This window comes from Necator americanus, chromosome V (genome assembly GCF_031761385.1).
Source record: "Necator americanus strain Aroian chromosome V, whole genome shotgun sequence".
In the NCBI taxonomy this organism is placed as follows: Eukaryota; Metazoa; Nematoda; class Chromadorea; order Rhabditida; family Ancylostomatidae; genus Necator; species Necator americanus.
This window is the reverse complement of record NC_087375.1, coordinates 22,630,613-22,651,209: the sequence shown is the minus strand read 5'-3', so window position 1 is coordinate 22,651,209 and position 20,597 is coordinate 22,630,613. Positions and strand designations below refer to the sequence as shown.

The 20,597-nt window shown below is 41.0% G+C and overlaps 5 protein-coding genes across 8 annotated transcripts; 3 read left to right on the top strand and 2 right to left on the bottom strand.

Moving 5' to 3' along the window:
* Window positions 1–4,057: 4,057 nt before the first annotated feature.
* RB195_014878 (uncharacterized protein) lies at window positions 4,058–4,730 on the top strand (the record flags this gene model as incomplete). Of its 2 annotated transcripts, XM_064205321.1 has the most annotated exons (2): window positions 4,058–4,553; window positions 4,606–4,730. In XM_064205321.1, 2 exons carry the CDS (start codon window positions 4,058–4,060, stop codon window positions 4,728–4,730), a joined length of 621 nt encoding a protein of 206 aa, XP_064061201.1. The 2 variants fall into 2 exon arrangements, with proteins under 2 accessions (XP_064061201.1, XP_064061202.1); XM_064205320.1 differs by lacking the exon at window positions 4,606–4,730 and having other exon boundaries at window positions 4,058–4,570.
* Window positions 4,731–6,314: 1,584 nt separating this feature from the next.
* RB195_014877 (uncharacterized protein) lies at window positions 6,315–6,908 on the top strand (the record flags this gene model as incomplete). The annotated part of the gene is made up of 1 exon (XM_064205319.1): window positions 6,315–6,908. One exon carries the CDS (start codon window positions 6,315–6,317, stop codon window positions 6,906–6,908), a length of 594 nt encoding a protein of 197 aa, XP_064061200.1.
* A 1,165-nt stretch (window positions 6,909–8,073) lies between these two features.
* Window positions 8,074–10,281, bottom strand: RB195_014876 (uncharacterized protein; the record flags this gene model as incomplete). 2 transcript variants are annotated; one of them, XM_064205317.1, is made up of 1 exon in its annotated part: window positions 8,074–10,281. In XM_064205317.1, one exon carries the CDS (start codon window positions 10,279–10,281, stop codon window positions 8,074–8,076), a length of 2,208 nt encoding a protein of 735 aa, XP_064061198.1. The 2 variants fall into 2 exon arrangements, with proteins under 2 accessions (XP_064061198.1, XP_064061199.1); XM_064205318.1 differs by having other exon boundaries at window positions 8,074–10,272.
* A 755-nt stretch (window positions 10,282–11,036) lies between these two features.
* Window positions 11,037–11,876, top strand: RB195_014875 (uncharacterized protein; the record flags this gene model as incomplete). The annotated part of the gene is made up of 1 exon (XM_064205316.1): window positions 11,037–11,876. One exon carries the CDS (start codon window positions 11,037–11,039, stop codon window positions 11,874–11,876), a length of 840 nt encoding a protein of 279 aa, XP_064061197.1.
* Window positions 11,877–13,883: 2,007 nt separating this feature from the next.
* RB195_014874 (uncharacterized protein) lies at window positions 13,884–18,653 on the bottom strand (the record flags this gene model as incomplete). 2 transcript variants are annotated; one of them, XM_064205314.1, is made up of 4 exons in its annotated part: window positions 13,884–14,036; window positions 14,092–14,223; window positions 14,305–14,456; window positions 18,554–18,653. In XM_064205314.1, the coding sequence occupies 4 exons, from the start codon at window positions 18,651–18,653 to the stop codon at window positions 13,884–13,886; spliced, it is 537 nt and encodes a 178-aa protein (XP_064061195.1). The 2 variants fall into 2 exon arrangements, with proteins under 2 accessions (XP_064061195.1, XP_064061196.1); XM_064205315.1 differs by lacking the exon at window positions 18,554–18,653 and having other exon boundaries at window positions 14,305–14,499.
* Window positions 18,654–20,597: the final 1,944 nt, after the last annotated feature.

Here is a 20,597-nt window from a genome sequence, read left to right as displayed (position 1 = left end):
AGAACCTTGATATTATAAAATCAGATTCCTGTCACTATTTACTTATAAATTTGTCATAGTAGACTTTCTTGCGATGTTTCTTTTCCTTGACTCGTTTATTCTTCAATCTCTTAGATTTTAGCTTCGAGAAAATAGAAGAGGGTGTTAAATAGAAAACGTGAAATACACAAACGGTCTATCCACACAGCTTACCAGTACCAGGGCTTTTGCATATAGCAGAAAAGATTCCGTTGTATATGGAGAAATAATTGCTTAACTAACTAACTAACTTAGTAATACAATTAAAATGTAAACTTATTTGGTGTGTTTGTTTTCACAGTTATCTGTGTAAGTTGGAGACCCTCTAAAAAATCGGAACTAAACTGTGGAAAAGATTTAGCCTTCGTTAAGGATTTATTATGCCTTAAAAAAATTTATCGTTATCTTTTAATTTTTTTTCTTATTATCGCTAGTATTTGTGTATCTAGGGCGGGTGTAGTATAGCGGTTAGAGGTTCCGCTTCCTGCGCAATCGAGGTTCGAATCAGCCCTAGTGCTCACCGAGCTTTCATCCCTCCGGAGTCGATAAATTGGTACCAGACTTGTCTGGGATAATAAAAACACTGACCTGAACAAACACTAGCCACCGCAGGTCATTGTTTAAAGGCATCACCCCACGAATCTGAGGTGGTGCAGATTTCAGGTGGAGTATTCGTATATGGGATGGGAGACTATGGAGAGGGGGGTGATTCTGTCGATTTCTTCCTAGTTGCCGTAAAAAACGGCCCGGAAGATACGGCTTCAGGCGTTCTGGCGCACTATTTCCTACAAGGAGTTCGTCTGGAGCGCGCCAGCCTTGTTTTTTTTACGGCAATCAGGAAGAAATGGACGGAATCACCCCCCTCTCCATAGTCTCCCATCCCGTATACGAATACTCCACCTGAAATATGCACCACCTCCGATTCGTGGGGTGATGCCTTTAGGGCAGTTGCACGTTCGTAAACCTTTCAGTAGGCATAGTCTAAGAGGGAGATATTAATCGAGGAATGTATCAGCACATCGGCGTAGTGGTAGATTAGAATTTAGTAAATTCTTTCTGTCTTCACCTAACGGTCGTTATGCGTCTACGATAACGCTCACTTTCCCATCCCATACGCATCATCTTCACAATTAAATCTCTGTGTCATCAAATCTCAACGTAATTTTTTGTGAAAATTAGAAAATAAGTGCGAAATTATAGAAGAGTAAGAGTTAGAAGCTGAGGTCCGAATTTCTGCAGATTTCTAACGCCATTCTCGCATTTCAGGCGATCACCGTTCCCGAGACGCAGCAGACATTTTGGCCTGGCTGGCCCTTCTATCCATACCCGTACTACTACTACGGTTATCCAGCATACCAGGCCGCATACCCATCGACGATTTATTATCAACCTCCAGTAACAGTGTATCAGTCACCACCAGTGCACCATCATCATCATTACTACCAGCACTATACTACGGCCGCTATGAACACTCCAAGCACTTCGGTGTCGACAGTGCCAATCAAAGTCGTTAAATACATCTATGTTCCTGTAAGAAGATAAGAAATTCATTGGCTCAACTGGACAATGTGAACTTTTATTCGGTTTTGATGCAGTTCGCTTCCTTCTCTTTTTTAATTATATCGTTGAGTAAATTTCTATAAGTAGTACTGGTTGTGAGCTTCATGAATGATTTGGTGGAAACTTACACTAGCGGTTCTTGCAGTAGCAAGTCTTGTCAGTCTTGTAATGGCCATTTAGTGGTAAAATTCTCAAATACTATGAAAGCAACTCATTTTTGTTCCCCGTCTACACGGGAGTGAGGAGTGGGCAGTATTGAATGAAGGATAACATAATAATGGGACAAAATATTATATTACGTAGTGGTATTGGGTAATTGCATACATTATAAAATATTACAACAAATTGTAATAGGTGACTACAAAGATCAACCTCAGAGCGAAAATGTCTGTCAGATCAGCGTAACGAAACGGAGAGTTGTTACCAAAAATTCCGCTTCCCCTCTACATACATAACCTATATGGTTGCTGTTTTGACAGTGTACTGAACAAAGTACCTTTCTGCAGTATTTGAGTAAATTCCGCTACAACTGTGCAGGTAACATCGCTCGTGCGTGCCCAGAACATAAATTCGTGTCAAAAACCAATCAGGATTTGTCTGATTGGATCTATCACAAGCTGGACCACCGCGAGCAGGCACCAATCGGACTCATATTGGCGGATGAAATGGGCACAACAGTCGAATATTACACTCTTATTACTACTATTTTACTACTATTCTATTATTCTTTATCGCATAGAATGAGTCCCTCAGATCAACTCAATGAGTCTCTGAGGAACGCCCTTCACCTGAATACATTCCTGCTTTTACTGTGTGAACAGTAACTTAGAAGTCTACAAGGGATATGTGTGAAACTTTTGCAGTTGCAGTTATAAACGTGCCAGAGTAGCAAAATCTCGTTTTTAGGGATTTCAATCAAGGAAGAAGTTTCGCCCTGGTGACTCTGAAATTCTACGAAACTGATAACTGCCTCCAATGTTTCAAATTCCTAGCTATTAGAGCAGAATGTCTTCAGGTGAACATCTTCTAACCAATAATACTAATGTTTTATAGCAGAGGGCGTTTCAGCCGAAATCGATCACTTGTGAATTTCACCCCAAAAATAATGCACATAATGTATGGTTTGAACAAAAATCACAAAAATCTATAGTACAATCACAAGGGAACCAAATAGTGACGAGAAAATCAATGACACTACCGAAAAAACATCTTTTGATGTTCCCTAACGAAAAATTTAAGAGACTAAACTGCTGGTACTGAAAAAGTTTAGAAATGTCTCTTGACGTCAGAAATAGTTCTTGATTTAAGCTTGAGCTGAGCTACCAAGCATATGTAGCTACTAATGCTGAGCTTTTCATACCGCCACGCTGTAATTTTTTAGATTTCAAAGATTTCGATAGTCAAGGAAAAAACTGTATTAATCATCTTTTTGCTACCATTCGCAAAATATCGAACTGGACTAGATTAACATTAAATATTTCATTGGTGAGTTTGGCTGGAGTAATTTTCTTTTTGTTACAAATATTTAAAATGCATGCCGAGGATTTTATTTTTAAAGCCATGCAGATATAAAACAGATGGTATACATCTGCTGGCCGATTTATTCTAACGACTGTGCAAAGCCGGACGAAATGAAAGGAACTGGCTCGTCAGCACCACAAAGCGAGTTGTATTCGCGAAAATCCGCTGTAAATCCTTTAAGATTCACTGCACAATACTTTCCGAAAAGATAATCCAATTCACAAAGCACTGACGCTTCGTCTGGTTTATGGGCACAGTATAAAACTGTTGCGTGTAGCTATCTGCTACATCTTTTGTAACATTTTTTTCGGCTCTTCCAAAAACTTCATCATTCATTCTTCTGTCGTTTTCATCGCGTTTGAATTCACAGATTCTTTTCGTAATTTTTCGACTTCTTGAAAAAATGTGGGCTTTTATCGCAATCCTTTTTTCTGAAGGACTTTTTGGGATAATTTAAGAAGTATATGAAGTAGTATGCTATGCCCATTAGCATCACCATGTCAACATGATAATAAGCCAAAATTACAATGTTTTTATTCTCAACGCAACATGTGCAAATCCTTTTCTGTATTGTCTCTAGAATTTATTGCAACGATTTATATACAAATTGTGAAGTAATTTTTCTGCACAAATTCTTGAAAAAGGAAGAACAAGTGTGATGTAATTCTTGATATTCTGATAACCTTCCTATGAGAGTATAAATTTTTCAACTGATAGTAACTATAAAGTATCCTCGCAGTAGATTTATCATGTAAAAAACCAAGGCCGCGTATGTTCACGGCATGCATTGTTTATTCACAAAAAAGTACCTTGCAAACAAAATAAAAATTAGAAAGTAAAGAAACCCAAAGAAAAACATTACAAAGAGAAATAAAGGGAGAAGAGAAACTAGCAAAAGTCTTATTTGTTTTTTTTGTTAGACGCAATAAAAAGCTCAACTAATGCAATCGTTTCCAGAATGATCGTGATTCTGTTATTGGCCATAGCCGCTAACGCTTACGGAGATGCTTACGCCACCGGTCCGTCGGCTCAATCACAAGTTGCTCCAGCATCTGCTGCCTACGGATCGCCTTACTCTTCAAACTTGAACTCGGCCGCTCTTCAACCACAACCCATACAAGTGCAGCCGTTCTCACCTTTCATGCAACATTCAGTGCCTTTCGAAATGCAGCGTGCTGGTGTTAGCACATATCCAATTGGTTACGGTATGTTTGGACCAATGCAGCAAGGACACCATCCTTACCAGATGTACTCTCAACAAACTTTACCAAATCCTTTCTTCGTCAGCTATCCTCAGAATATGGAAACATATGGCGCAATGAGACAAAGTCAACAAACAAGTGTTCCGGCTGTCCCCTCAGGTGCATCCGCTTACCTCACTTTACCCACGTCTATTTCATCAGCCCCATCTTCTGAATATTCCTCTCGAGCAACTCAAGTGTCAACGGCAGGAGGTGGGATTTCGCTATGATCTATATGAGAAAGATATCAGATGAGATTATTTAGGAACAACAGCTTCTCTGCCAGGGTTCACTCCACCTTCAGTTGATCCTTGGGCAGCCTTGGGTGGTGTTACTACAAAGAAAGCAGATAGCAGAAAAAAGAAGGACGGCGAAGGAACTTTCCTTTAGTTTCGTTTTATCGTTGTATCAATTCACTGATGCCAATAAACGACAGCATAGAACATAATGTTTATTTTCAGAAATCATTTAACGCATTTACTAATATAGCAGTCTTGCCTGGTATACTCAGTGTCATGAACTAAACGTCTGATTTCCCAAAATACAGGAAGAGATATGAAAATTGAGGTTTTTTGCAGAAACTACTTTTTTCATATTTGGGATTATGTTCAACATGAGGCGGTCTTTTTCCTAATACAGTACAACCGTCGAAGTGCTCCTCAGTTCTCAGCGCAAACTCGAGTTTCATTTTTGATCTTGAAATACTTTTACCGCTTTTCTTCCAGCCGTTCCACATATTTAAAGCGTTAAAAATGTTGTGCTCAATCTAGAGGAATAAAATAAGGTGAAATGCAATTAATTGCTGTAATGTAATTTGCTGAAACCTTTTGTTCTCCACAGATTAGAGGGAGTTTAGCATTATGTGACAAGCAGAGTAAGTATGAACCAAACCCCAATATTCTGATGACCTATATAATTTCAAGTATAACAAGTGTAATTTCGCGGATATGCGTTGTAGAGTCAAAATGAAATGAAGAAGTGCAGCGGGGCGTAGCGGTTGGAATCTAGGAGGATCCATACTGACGCCATTCCTCGATGTAGTTCGCGGTGGTTCCACCTCGATCGTAACCGCTAATACTTCGTTCGATTTGCCATCGTGATTGTTGTAGCCTGTAAGACCCCCGTTGTGTGTTGGCGGATAATCCTTGCGCACCATAAAGAGAATGCCAAAAATTGACGATGTTGTGATCTCCCGGAAGAAAGAGGTTTAGGTGTGTGAATGAGGAATGTGAAGAAACCCGAAACTACTCCCAAATGATGAAAGCGTTAATGATACATAGTGTTCAGCAGTTTAAAGACATCACTCCACGAATCTGAGGTGGTACGGATTTCAGGTGGAGTATTCGTATACGGGATGGGAGACTATGGAGAGGGGGGTGATTACGTCCATTTCTTCTTAATTGCCGTAAAAAACGGCCCGGAAGATACGGCTTCAGTCGTTCTGGCGCACTATTTTCTACAGGGAATTCGACTGGAGCGCGCCAGCCTTGTTTTTTTTACGGCAATCAGGAAAAAATGGACGGAATCACCCCCCTCTCCATAGTCTCCCATCCCGTATACTAATACTCCACCTGAAATCTGCACCACCTCAGATTCGTGGGGTGATGCCTTTAAACGTGGATCACAGGGATTTCAATGGGCGGAAAATCTCAGACCCTATGCTCACTATTATGTGTGCATGTGTTAGCGATTCCAAGTAACTTCATAATAGAAGACAAAAAGAAATTTTCAAGTTCCTTTTCAGAGAAGAAGGTTTGTTCTACAAAACACCAATGCAGCTGTGTTTTGCTACCTCCTAGTTATATTAGGTTGAGGAATAAGTTCTTGCCGTTTTAATCGATCGTTTGTTTACAGCGATTCTTTTGTCGTAAGGCCAATCGTAATATACCATTTTAAAGAGGTTTTTCTGCTCTACAAACCTGTTGTAACCATTTTTTCGATAACTAAATGTTGCCTTAATTTCAGGCCTCTGAAATGGACATTCCAGGCGGTAAAAAACAACATTTTCGACACCTTCTTTACTTCGCCTTTCGCCGAGGTCAAAAAGCCACCGAAGCTGCTCGGGATATTTGCGCCGTGTATGGAGAGGATGCTATAACTGCGAGGACTGCTCGAAATTGGTTTGCCAAATTCAAAAATGGCAATTTCGACCTGGACGACTCTCTCCGCTCTGGTCGACCTTCTGACTTCGACGAGGATAGTCTCAAAGCGCTTTTGAAGGAAGACGGCCGTCGATCAAGTCGGGAATTGGCCGAGAAGATGTACTGCGACCAAAAGGCAATTTTGAACCATCTTCACTCGATGGGATTTGCCGAAAAACATCCTGCTTCACGACAACGCACGGCCTCACACAGCAAACATCGTCAAAGCCGCCCTCCAAGAGCTCGATTGGGAAGTCCTTCAGCACCCACCGTACTCTCCGGACCTTGCGCCAACAGATTATCACCTTTTCCGCTCGCTGTCGAACCAAATGCGAGGTGTTACCTTCGACAACAACGAGGACCTCGAAAATTGGCTCAACAACTTCTTCGAGTCCAGGCCCGGCGGTTTTTGGCAAAACGGTATTAACAAGTTGGTCGAGAGGTGGGAGCAGGTCGTAAACAATGACGGAGAATACATAGTTGATTAATTGCTTGTTATAATTGTTGTAAAATATCAGGATTTTTCAATAAAGGAAAAACGGAAAGAACTTATTCCTCAACCTAATATTTTCAGAACTAAGAAGGGAAAAATAACATTTTCTTTTTCTTTTTTACAGTATCTTCAAAAACCTATTTAAAAGTTTTAACTGATTTCCTTGAGCTGTAGCCAAGATTGGTATCGATCTTTATTAAACAGCGGCTAACGTTTCGGCGATATCGCCTTCGTCAGAGCCTGGAAAACTCAAGACAGTCGACATGGGCAATACTATTTAAAAGTTTTTATTCATAGTTATATTTATATTTATTTACACTTTAGCTTTAGCATTTCTAAAAATAGGCAACATACAGTGGCGTGACCGTTTTGTAGAATAGATCTTGTTTTGAAAACTACCTTAAAAAAATTCTCTTCGTCCTCTTATCACGAAGTCATTTGCAATCTTACAAACCTAACAATGTGCGAATCTGAGCTTTTTGATAGTTAAATTCTATTAAACCTATTTTTAAACGGCTGAAAACCACGTATAATTAAATTCTTTATCTTTCAGAAGCGGCATCAGTTGTTAACACCTTCAAAAAAACTTGACTCAACGGAACGTAGCACCTGCTTCGTCCAATTTGTTGGAAAAAATGTTATCGAGTTTGATAAGCTGTACACGAGGTTGTTAAACAAATTTATTGGCTAACGTTTCGGCTATATCGCCTTCTTCAGAGCCTGAAAAGGGCGATATTCAATCTACAATTCAAACGACCAACCTCTCCACAACTAAACTGATAGACTCCACGCCTACTTTCAATCACAAATTTAGCGATTACACTGAATGCTCACCTTATATCGGAGACGCATAGCATGGACCGCTGACTGATCGATCACGAGGGCGAAGGGTCACATTCGGATCGGACAAACCATTCGAGATATGGCGCGAGTTCCCGCGTTATCGACAGACATTCACCCTTGCGGTTCATTTTAGGGTTTTTGGCTTGGATCCAAAATGCCTCCAGCGATTTTCGAGCCAACGTTTTAGTTTCGTGCGCTAAGATTTGGACCCTAATTTCAAAATCGGCTCCGTCGTATTTTTGTGTTCTATGGGCACCTAAAGGTGTCCATCCTCGTAACCTATTCTTGCTGCTTTGATGCGGACATACAGCGGTCGTGCCGTTTCACCGATATACTCGTCGCCACAGTTCGTGCAAGAAATCAGGTAGATTACCCCGGATCTCAAGCAGTCTCCTGATCTACCTGTGGGACAAATAATACAGTTCGGTGTTGTACAGATGGTATCGTATAAACGATCCCGAACTAATTGACATTTCGAATTGTTCAGTGGTATTTCAACGACCGAAACGGAGCTATCCAAGTCTGCTCTCCCCAGACACCGCCTAATGGCAGCGCTCACTTCATCGGAGATGTAAGGAAAGCAGAGAGGTATCTTATCTGTGGTGGGGTTTTCCACTTGCCGTGCTCGTTCACTTCGGTATCGTCTCGTTTCAGACGTTCGGACTTCATAGCCATTCGAAACAGCAATTTCGTGAGCCAAAGTTAATGATTCCTTTCTCTCCTCACGTCCACTACAAACGGTTCTTGCCGTGCGGAACATGTTGTTAAGCATAGCTTTCTTCATATGAAATGGATGAGCAGAAAGAAAATGAACCAAGATGTTTTTGTTACTGGGCTTACGATACCATTTCGTTTGGTACGTACCGTTTGAGATGCAAACCTGGATGTTCAGAAAAGGAAGCCAGTTGCCCTGTGGTTTCTCCCTAGCAAGTTTTATGTGTTCGGACTGTCGGTTCAACAAGCCAAAACATTTGTCCATCTCCACTTGGGTGGCGCAAATGACAAAACAATCGTCAATGTACTGAGAGTAGAACAATGGACGTAGTTCCAGAACAGGTGCTTCAATTTTGGCCATAAATGAAATAGCTAAGGTGGGAGCCAATCTCTGCCCCATAGCTAAACCTCTAGGCTGTGCGAAGTAATTCCCGGACCATCTAAAGATATTGCAGTCGAGGCACGCCTTGAGAAGAACCATCAATTGGGAGATTGACAATCCGTGTAAATTGATGGTTCTTATGTTTTCTTTCAGCAGTTCGAACATATCCTGTATCGAAGAGTCATTAGATACATTCGTATACAGGGCTTCGACGTCAAAAGACTCCATGACACAGTCTCTTGTCAGGTGTGCTGTGCGTAGGTGGTCTAGGAACATACGGGTATTTGTCAAATGGGCAGGTATATGGCTCAATACTTGTGCAAATATTGTGTTTAGGAACCACCCTATCCTATCCGTAGGACCCCCTACACTACTAATTATAGGTCTTACTTTGAATGTAGCAGGGTCAGTGGAAGCCAGATCGCTGCTGGACTGGAGTTTGTGCGTCTTGATAAGGAGATAGAGCAATGGACAGGTCGGCAGGTCAATCTTAAGGCGAGCAATTAAAGAAGGAGGAAACTCGGCGGATTTTGCTACCCTAACCCATTGCTCGTTTAAAAAACGAGATTTCTTCATGAACTCACTGACGGAGGATAAACGATATAGTGAGATATCTTGCAAGTGTCTTTCTGTTATTGCAATATCCAGCTGGTGTGGAATGACCTCAAACTCCCCACCTTTATCACTTGTGGATAACCTTATTTGTTTAGAACTAATCAACTCTCGAACTTCCTTAATACCTTGCTTTTGTGCAAGAGAAATGTTAGACTTAGTTCTGTTCTCACGAAATCGAGCTACCGTTTTATATATATCGTTTGCAAAGAGCCGGAATTTCGCATCTACAGCTGGGTTAGCGATTTGTTGTTTGAAGAACACAGACGGGAAAGGTATCGCGAGACTTTCTCTGAGTGATCTTTGGTCTCTTTCCCTGTTGCTAAAGTTAGCTTTTCTGCGGAGCCTATCTTGAACTTCATGTAGAGCACAAGTAATCTTGCGCAAAACCACAGTTGAGATGGGCTGCGATGGAGAAAAACTAGGACCCAATTCCAAAACCGAGCGCGCATTCTCAGAAAGTGTGAATCTCCCTAACACGGTCACTCGAGAAACATTTGATAGGACACCCTCGTTACAAATAGTGTCGCGTTCACTCCTGCCAGGAAGGGTCATAGCATTTGGTGGTTGTGCATTGTCGCTTCGTGATTTACTCAAAAGGCAATCGAATTTTCTCTGTAGAGTTATCTTGAGGTTAGATCGAATAGAATTGCAAACCGAAATCGACCCATCCACTATTCTCTTCCAGAGACGATCTTCCAAGTATTGACCGCAATACTGCTCCTTCGACGTACACTTCTTTATCATTGCGTACATTTCGTCTCGCTTCTTCTTCAGTTCAATGCGTAGGAGTTGTTGTTGAATTGTTCGTACTTGGTGGCTGTTCTCTGGTAGCCCGCACAGATTGTGTAGTCGTTTCTGCCCAATAAAGTTGGGAGTAACACTATGATGCAGACAGCGGTTGAGAAAGTGGATTGACTGTCTAGCTGCTACGATCTTCTGTCTCAGCGACAGTGCTTCCTTCACAAGTGGGTCATAGCATTTGGTGGTTGTGCAAATCCGTGGTCCGCCGAGTTTCCTCCTTCTTTAATTGCTCGCCTTAAGATTGACCTGCCGACCTGTCCAGTGCTCTATCTCCTTATCAAGACGCACAAACTCTCAGCAGCGATCTGGCTTCCACTGACCCTGCTACATTCAAAGTAAGACCTATAATTAGTAGTGTAGGGGGTCCTACGGATAGGATAGGGTGGTTCCTAAACACAATATTTGCACAAGTATTGAGCCATATACCTGCCCATTTGACAAATACCCGTATGTTCCTAGACCACCTACGCACAGCACACCTGACAAGAGACTGTGTCATGGAGTCTTTTGACGTCGAAGCCCTGTATACGAATGTATCTAATGACTCTTCGATACAGGCTATGTTCGAACTGCTGAAAGAAAACATAAGAACCATCAATTTACACGGATTGTCAATCTCCCAATTGATGGTTCTTCTCAAGGCGTGCCTCAACTGCAATATCTTTAGATGGTCCGGGAATTACTTTGCACAGCCTAGAGGTTTAGCTATGGGGCAGAGAATGGCCCCCACCTTAGCTATTTCATTTATGGTCAAAATTGAAGCACCTGTTCTGGAACTACGTCCATTGTTCTACTCTCGGTACATTGACGATTGTTTTGTCATTTGCGCCACCCAAGCGGAGATGGACAAATGTTTTGGCTTGTTGAACCGACAGTCCGAACACATAAAACTTGCTAGGGAGAAACCACAGGGCAACTGGCTTCCTTTTCTGAACATCCAGGTTTGCATCTCAAACGGTACGTACCAAACGAAATGGTATCGTAAGCCCAGTAACAAAAACATCTTGGTTCATTTTCTTTCTGCTCATCCATTTCATATGAAGAAAGCTGTGCTTAACAACATGTTCCGCACGGCAAGAACCGTTTGTAGTGGACGTGAGGAGAGAAAGGAATCATTAACTTTGGCTCACGAAATTGCTGTTTCGAATGGCTATGAAGTCCGAACGTCTGAAACGAGACGATACCGAAGTGAACGAGCACGGCAAGTGGAAAACCCCACCACAGATAAGATACCTCTCTGCTTTCCTTACATCTCCGATGAAGTGAGCGCTGCCATTAGGCGGTGTCTGGGGAGAGCAGACTTGGATAGCTCCGTTTCGGTCGTTGAAATACCACTGAACAATTCGAAATGTCAATTAGTTCGGGATCGTTTATACGATACCATCTGTACAACACCGAACTGTATTATTTGTCCCACAGGTAGATCAGGAGACTGCTTGAGATCCGGGGTAATCTACCTGATTTCTTGCACGAACTGTGGCGACGAGTATATCGGTGAAACGGCACGACCGCTGTATGTCCGCATCAAAGAGCAGGGGCAAGAATAGGTTACGAGGATGGACACCTTTAGGTGCCCATAGAACACAAAAATACGACGGAGCCGATTTTGAAATTAGGGTCCAAATCTTAGCGCACGAAACTAAAACGTTGGCTCGAAAATCGCTGGAGGCATTTTGGATCCAAGCCAAAAACCCTAAAATGAACCGCAAGGGTGAATGTCTGTCGATAACGCGGGAACTCGCGCCATATCTCGAATGGTTTGTCCGATCCGAATGTGACTTCCTTCGCCCTCGTGATCGATCAGTCAGCGGTCCATGCTATGCGTCTCCGATATAAGGTGAGCATTCAGTGTAATCGCTAAATTTGTGATTGAAAGTAGGCGTGGAGTCTATCAGTTTAGTTGTGGAGAGGTTGGTCGTTTGAATTGTAGATTGAATATCGCCCTTTTCAGGCTCTGAAGAAGGCGATATAGCCGAAACGTTAGCCAATAAATTTGTTTAACAACCTCGTGTACAGCTTATCAAACTCGATAATATAAATTCAACTATGCCGAGGTTCATTGAAAGTCGAACTTTTCAACTGCTTTGGAAAAAATGTTGATTGTTTCTTGTTTTTCTTTGGTTTCTCTGTAATTCGACCTATGCAAGAGACTCTTCTCTTTTTTGTTGTACTTTGTGCTTTAATCAGTTTTCAAAGATAGCAAAAGATTACTTCACAGATTTTAGAATAAAAATTAAGATATTTCAATACCAATATTTCTTCAACATTTCAGCAAATTTGATTCTTCTCCTACCGGCTGGTTCTTCGGGAGTTTTTGCCCTTACATTTTCGACATACACGAAATCTCCAATACCCCATCATACCTCTTGACCTTGGTGCTTACTAACAGAATGAAACTACACCAGTGGATTTTCGACTTGTTTACGAGGAAATAAAATGTATAATATGTCCTTTCCTTTTGGGAGGGTGTGGTGTAGCGGTTAGAGGTTCCGCTTCCTGCACGATGAGGTTCGAATCCGCCCTAGTGCTCACCAAGCCTTTCATCCCTCCGGGGTCGATAAATTGGTACCAGACTTGTCTGGGAGGATAAAAGCACTGACTTGACACATCGGGTAACCCCCGCAAGTCATTGTATAGGCCAGATACACGTTCGTAAACCTCAAACGATTCTGAATTAAAGTGAACGTGGGGGCGCATCCCAAGCGGATTGATTAACGCCAGAAACTTTAACTTTAAACCTTCAATATATCCTTTCGGCGATCGAAGACAACTTCCACAACGAATATCTCTTTCTCAATGAGTACGTAACGGGTTCATCGGGTAGAGCATAGTCCTTTAGTGTCTTCGAACCTTATCTGATACAACCATTCAAGTTCGTAGCCGGGTGGCTCCTGAATCTGGTTTCATGTGAACAATTGTTCTAGTATGAATCATCATTCCACCAATCATTTCTAGACATGTCATTGAACCACTGTTACATAGGTGCATCTGGTTACCTATCCATTACAGCTAGTTGTGTGAAAAAAATGTTGGAAAAAAAGAATTAGTAGACAGTAAAAATTGGCGGATTTCAAAATTGTTGTAAAAAGAGAAGACATGGACAAACAAGGCATTAAATCCAGAAACTGTCATAGATGACTCCTGCAGCTGGGCGAAGAACAAAAAAAATTCTGGATCTATTGTTAGCATATAATGTGAGAATCTGTTAATTAATCTGTTAATTGATCAGTGCATTCAAATTCGATCAGACATCAGAGGGACACCGTTACAGCAACACAAACAATACATAGGAAAAAGTGAATCTTCTTTTTTGTGTAGCACTTAAGATCTTACCCATCCGAACTTTAGTTCCAGCTGTCGTACTACTCAATCAATTTTATAAACCAAAATGCACTTACCTTTATAAAAGGCTTTAAACTATTTAAAAAAACATTCATTTAAGCATCGATTTACAAACAGATATGTACAATCTCCGTCACTTCTTGTCACGGCACGAGCGTAGATATATCTACATTCAGTTTGCGGAACAAAATTCTCTAACGATGCCCTAACCGTCAAAATTGAAACACGGAGTCTTCCTTCACCACCAATGTTCGCGTGGTATACCGCCTATCAAACACAGATTGTAGAATCCAGTACAGTCGTCGTGAGCAATAGACACTGTAGCTTTTGAAGACTACGATAGCCGCAATGAATAGGACAAGAGTCTGAAAGATGAAAATAAATTCCCTTGTGACATCCGCATAACTGTAGAAGCACTACATTTTCAATTTCATCTCCTCGTATCATCTGCACGAAAAGTACAACCAGATAAGCAGATGACATCAACAGATCGACTACAGCGGCAAAAATATAAGGAATTAGCGCTCGATAACGAGAGGTCTGAATAGCCACCTGAACGAGTGACGATTTCGTTTATAGCCAACACCATCGACAAGTTATAGATCAAATAAGGCAGAGGTTAAAACAACTCACCAGTGCTATAAGATTAATGAATAAATGTGCTATTAACCAGGCAAGAAGTGGACCACTTGTGGTGCATAGCCGACGTTGAGTTGTCATCGAGGATCGTTCGCCAAGCATCGAAACATTGTAGGATTGACATCGCATCAGAGGATGCTCTAGATCTGAACATGACCATCCCGGCTCCCTGCAGAGATTTTCTTCCATTCATTCCAGAGAAAGAAGCGTTTAAAAGGGAGAATCGCACATTTTCTTTGAAGCACCTTATACCTTTACGTTGAATAGGATGCTACTTATGTTTCTCCGGAGAATACTCTTGCCTCAAGTAGAAAGCGAAACTAGTTAAAATCATCCCTTAAATACTCGCAATAGAAATATGATTTATGGTGAACATGAATATTTAAAGGCATCATCCCACGAATCTGAGGTGGTGCAGATTTCAGGTGGAGTATTCGTATACGGGATGGGAGACTATGGAGAGGGAGGTGATTCCGTACATTTCTTCCTAATTGCCGTAGAAAACGGCCCGGAAGATTTGGCGCCGGACAAGGTTGGCGCGCTCCAGCCGAACTCCCTGTAGAAAATAGTGTGCCAAAACGCCTCAAGCCGCATCTTCGGGCCGTTTTTTACAGCAATTAGGAAGAAATTGGCGGAATCACGCTCTCTCCATAGTCTCCCATCCCGTATACGAATACTCCACCTGAAATCCGCACCACCTCAGATTCGTGGAGTGATGCCTTTAAGTGGAAAGGACTGGGAATATGAGCATATAATACGGAGCGACAAAAGTTAACAACGCACTTTAGACCTGGAGGATTTTAAAAAAGTAAGTATGAAGCGTACATTTTAAGTTTTAGTTCTTTAGAAAATGAAACGAGCACAGTGAAAACTATGCTCACAGATGGGCAGATTTTTAGTTCAAATCTCTAATGATCGAGAGAGAAATGTGATCGAGGAGGAATGTGACCGTCTTCATCTTTCTTCATATGAAACTAGTAAAGGTGACTACAAAAATAATTCAACAAAAGAGCTCAACACGAGTAGCACAACTCTACCTCACCAGCTAGCCTCAGGAAGTCGACCGCTTTAGGGAATCTCATAAAAGGATTTAGATTTTCATTTATTCTACCATTCATTCATTCAATCAGACTAAAACTCAGATTGAAGTCGCAGATTTTGACGCTTTGTGTTCTCAAATAACCATCAAAAACCCGGAAATGACAAGGTTATCTCAAGAGGAGGGAAATCCTTGGACTTAATTAAAGGGATCACCCTACGAATCTAGGGTTGCACGGGCCTCAGGTGGGTTATGCCTATACGGGCGCCTTGATTATGGGAAGGAAGGTGATTCTGTCCATTTGCTCTAATTACGGTAAAAAGCGGCCCGGAAGTTGCAGCGCGTGCACAACCGCGTCCGCTGGCGCGCTCCAATCGAACTTGTTGTAGAAAATAGCTCGCCGGAACGCTCAAAGCCGCATCTTCCGGGCCGGTTTTTACGAAAATTAGGAAGAAATGGACGGAATCACCCTCCTCCCCATAATCTACGACATAATCCACCTGAAATCCGCACCGCCGCAGATTCGTGGGGTGATGCCTTCAAGAAAATCCTCGCCTCGCCGGTTAAGTTCAAGTGTTCAGTGCCTCCAAGCGTTTCGTTTCGCTTTTCGTTTCTGAGTATCATCGCTTTTTTGCGCTATGTTTCCGTCACGACAAACATTTTGATCCCTGGTGTCTAGTCATAGAATAGACACCAGTGATCATAGACTCGTGTATAAATATAAGGATTGCGTCCGTATAAGGATTGAGTCTTTCGAATCACATAAAATAACAATTCTAAACATTTTGCAACTACGTCGTACTTGTTCGCTCATGTTAGAAAAAGGATGTAAGTGCAAAAATATTAACATTGAGGCCTCGGTCTCAATCAATGACTGTGGATCGAAGAAGATGAGCAGCGGACCGTAAATCTGCATAAATTTTTGCAGCAATGTTGTAATCGCAGGCAAAAATAATCAAGAAAAAACGACTCTAGATATCTACATAGATGCTTCTCTAATGGTTTGAAATACGTCACATCACATCGGAGATGTTCGCAGACATTATTGCAAAGGAATTACAAAGAATAAAACTTGCCAACAAGAAACGTGTGCTAGAAACAAATTCAATGTGATTCCCAGACGGCTTCAAATCCTAGATTAAGACGTGAAAATTCCTGGAGTTTAAAAGAATTCTCCAGAAAGCAGAAGACAAATTATCGATTGTAAAGGGTCATATTATAAGGAAAAATGTTTTGGACCACCGTCGTAAGAGTGAGAATACTATTTATCTAATTCCGACAGCACGTAGAACGGTAATTCCCGAGGCGCCGGGCAAATCATCGCAACTTCGTAGCTTTCCTTGGAGAAAAACCTGCCAATGACTCACTGGAAAAATTCGATTATCGCATCACTGCTTGCTTATGCATATTTTTTGTTTTTATGCGAGCTGATAATAAACAAACTGCATAAATCTAACTGCAGCTGGGAATTTTGAAGTTGTGCCGCTGCTTTGCGATTGCGTGAACATAATGTGACGTTTTCACACGAATCTTCTTCGCAAACACTTTTCATCCCAAGAGGACATGTGCCCTGATTGAGGCCATGCACATCTCTAATAGCACAGCGAAACAGTTTTTTTCTACAATCTCAGAGCCTAATTCCACAAAAACTAGTCATCCCAAGAGTGAAATGAGACGTGGTTCAGATAAGTCATAGAATTGCATGCCCATATTTTGTCCTCCCGCAGAAGATGCTTGTTAAGGTATCCTGAGATGAAATAAATCACTTTGATGCCAAATTTCACCATAATTTCCTCGAAATGTTTGCGAACGACGCATATATACTCAGGAATAGTAGCAATATACTTACATATATTATATATACTACACTTTGAATATAATATTGAGACAAGGCGCTTAGCTTGTAGTGCACTGTATACGTACGTGTGCACTATCAGAATTTTTAACAATAGCAATCCAAGAAACTGATGACAGCGCTTTTCGTCAGGTAAACAATAATCCTCTAAAAAAGATGTAACGCTGTGGTAGGAGGTCTGGCTACCCCTGCATAGTGTTGTGTGCGCCGATGGTACGGAACCGTCCGTGGGCAACCAGGCCTGAAGCCTCGTTTCTGGATCGATCTCCTGATCTATACATCCGATTTGTCAAGTAGGATAAAATCACTCAATCATGCAAACGAAGCCACATAAGCGTCTATGCGCCCCAACCTGAATTGAAGTCAACGCGTTAGCGTATCCCCAAAAGATTTAAACATCACAAGTGATTCACTATTATATATTCTTTTATCCTTTCGCTCTCGCCTTACAAAAAAAAACAAGTCCGTGTTGATTTTTGAGGTCACAAGTATATCAAAACATAAAAGCTGTAGCTGGAGCACCCTGAACAGTGAGGACAAAGTACAGGGGACTAAGTTCGCAACATATACACATAAAATATGTGCACATGGATATATTAGGGTGTATATACAGACAGGTGTATATATAGAGAGGGAGAGAGAAGGATTAAGTCTAATACTTGCTTGTCAGTGTGACTTCACAGAAATTCCTTACAGATGGTTTTTTTCAGTAACTCAAGTCATTTTTCTTTGATTTACTACGCGATACGCTAGCCTTCTCGCAAAGAGTGTTTTTGTTCGCGTGGCGATGCAGTAAAAAAAAGCATCCCTTTTTTCCACTGCATCGTCGCGCATCTACTGTCGGATGCGTGCATGGAAGTAAACGACGTGAAGATCCGATGCAATTGTATGAGTGGCTGCTCTTGAAATAGCGCGGTGGAGCTGCCGATTTTGGCCGAAATGAGACCATACTCACCCCCCAATTCGCTGTTTCTCGTCTCTGCTTGCAGAAAACGAGAGCCACGTGACTTCAAATGCAGCCGCTTACGCGAATTCCACCGTCTTCTAGTCGTTTTGACCAGAGCATAGCACGAGAGAAGTCAGCGAGAAGAAATAGATTTAGGATTTTTTAAAGGTGAATTTTCGGGTTTTCATTCATCATTGTTCTTTTGAAACTTTGTTATGGTATGTTCACAAAACTAATTTATTTCATACTTATTGCATTAATATTTATTATTATTAGTTGTATGGATTACCAACTCTTCATCCCTACAATACACTAAAGCAAAAAAATGTTCAAATAATATTCCGTGGTTCAAATAAAGATTAGAAACAAAGTTGTTCAATAATCGTATAGATAAAAGACTCACTTGTCAAGTACGAAATGATTATCGTTGTCATCTCCACAGAGCACAACATCACGACAGCGACGATCACACTGCAGCAGAGCGTTTTCTCCTCGAAACTCATGATTTCTAAAAATCTCCTAGATTGAATGGGAATTATGAGCTGGTATCTGGAAGGGAATGCGTCGAATATAATCCGCACACGTCGTTAGAATATAATCCAGTATTAGGATATTGTATTTCAAAAGTATGAAAGGGATAATGCACTTCCAATCCAAGATTCCGTTGCAGTTTAGTGTATCAGATCCTCCAGAAAACTTCAAGTGGTGAGCTCATCTAGTTGTCTAATTTTTTATCTTACGGTACTGTTTCATGGCCAATGTGGACCGCTGTGTGAGCTCCAACTCCAAAAACCAACGATTTTTGCTGCTCATTGAGTGGATCACTTTGTTGACATTATGACATCACTGCGCTGAAGTAGAACGCGATGAGTGGACATTGCTCGCTGCAGTATTTTAAACGGTTATTCCAAGCTCAGCCAAAGTTCAGCCTCGTGCAAGTAAACAAAAAAACTGATTTAGGTTTATTTGATTTAAAATAACAAATTTAATTTATCGATCCCGTCTAAATTGCAACGAAAAAGTGTAGCCACTCTACGGTCAAATCAAGAAAAGTCCTCTTATTATGTTTAAAAAAAACAAATTAATCCAGAAAAAATTCATGTGCGCCTAGCTTTTTCTCTCGAAGCTGTACCGAAACATGCCAGGTGATGATGAACAATAAAAATAACTGCTGAAAGTACATTCTTCCCTTGATTACAATTAGTGCTTCCTATCCAGGCGATGCATCCAAATCTCTTATACAATAACTTCACATGAGATTTATCACTAAGAATTTGTTAGAACAATAATATATTGTGTTGAATGCTCAGTAGGTCTTGAAAATTCCTTTGCTTCATAATACTAACCGAAATATTATATGTTAGTGGGCGTTGGACAAGACGGGGAGATTCAATGGAGAAAAGAATTATGGCTTCATGCCACGATGTGAAAGATTTTTTTGATGGGAGTATTCGACTACAGTGAGCGAGGATACAATATAATGTCTGATGAAAAATTTTGACGCAGGAGTTCCACATGTCGAGCGTTTCGTGATAGGTAACGTGCAGGTGCAAAAGATGTCGAAATAACTGCAAGCGATGATTTCAAATAGAGAATAGAGTTAAAGACCTTTGTATGTCGAGAAATCCGATGAGAATTCTCAAATTTTTCTGTCTCGATTATCTAAGCTCTTTTTATGAAAGCGAGGACAAAAACAACGATCGCTCACTAAAACTACAATATATTCATTGAGAAGAATGCAACAAGGAACTAAATGATCAATAAGATCATCCTAGTAGTGATGCGGTATTCGGCACCTCCTCAGCTCCCCAAAATTATGATAAAAACAATTTTTGAGTCTAAAATATTTTCTTCACTTCTCGCAATCGCTTTTCAAGGACTTGGTGCTGGACGGTGAACTTCCAATGCCTCTCTTTCAAAATACACTCTCGCAGACAAAAAATAATCCAACAGTAACATTTAAAAAAAAACTTTTTTTGGTATAACCTAATAGTACATATTTGTTCATTTTTTTAGCGCAAAATAGTGTCCACACACAGCAACGTGATTTCAAAGGTGGAAGTGGGTAAATAATAAGAGCGTGACAATTGATGAATTAGTGAAGATTTTCCACATGAGTTCCTTTGAAAAGCAATGCCTGCGTGTATTTTTTGAATGCATCTTCAATGAGATCCAACAAAGACGATTATCTCAGAATCACCGAGAGCACACAGTTTTTGTGGAAAATCACGCACAATTCCGAAAGATAACTTGGCTTTGCTGTAGCCATGAGCCATGCTACAAACAGCAAAGCATCATTCTACATGCATTATAATGAGCTCTCAACGGAAATATTCCCATAAACGTGCCGCTGCTGCGAAACTTATACTTTTCATTGGCCTATAGAATAAACGTTGACAAAGAAGAAAGCAAAGAAATTTCCTTTCGTTTCTAACAGTTTTTTCCAT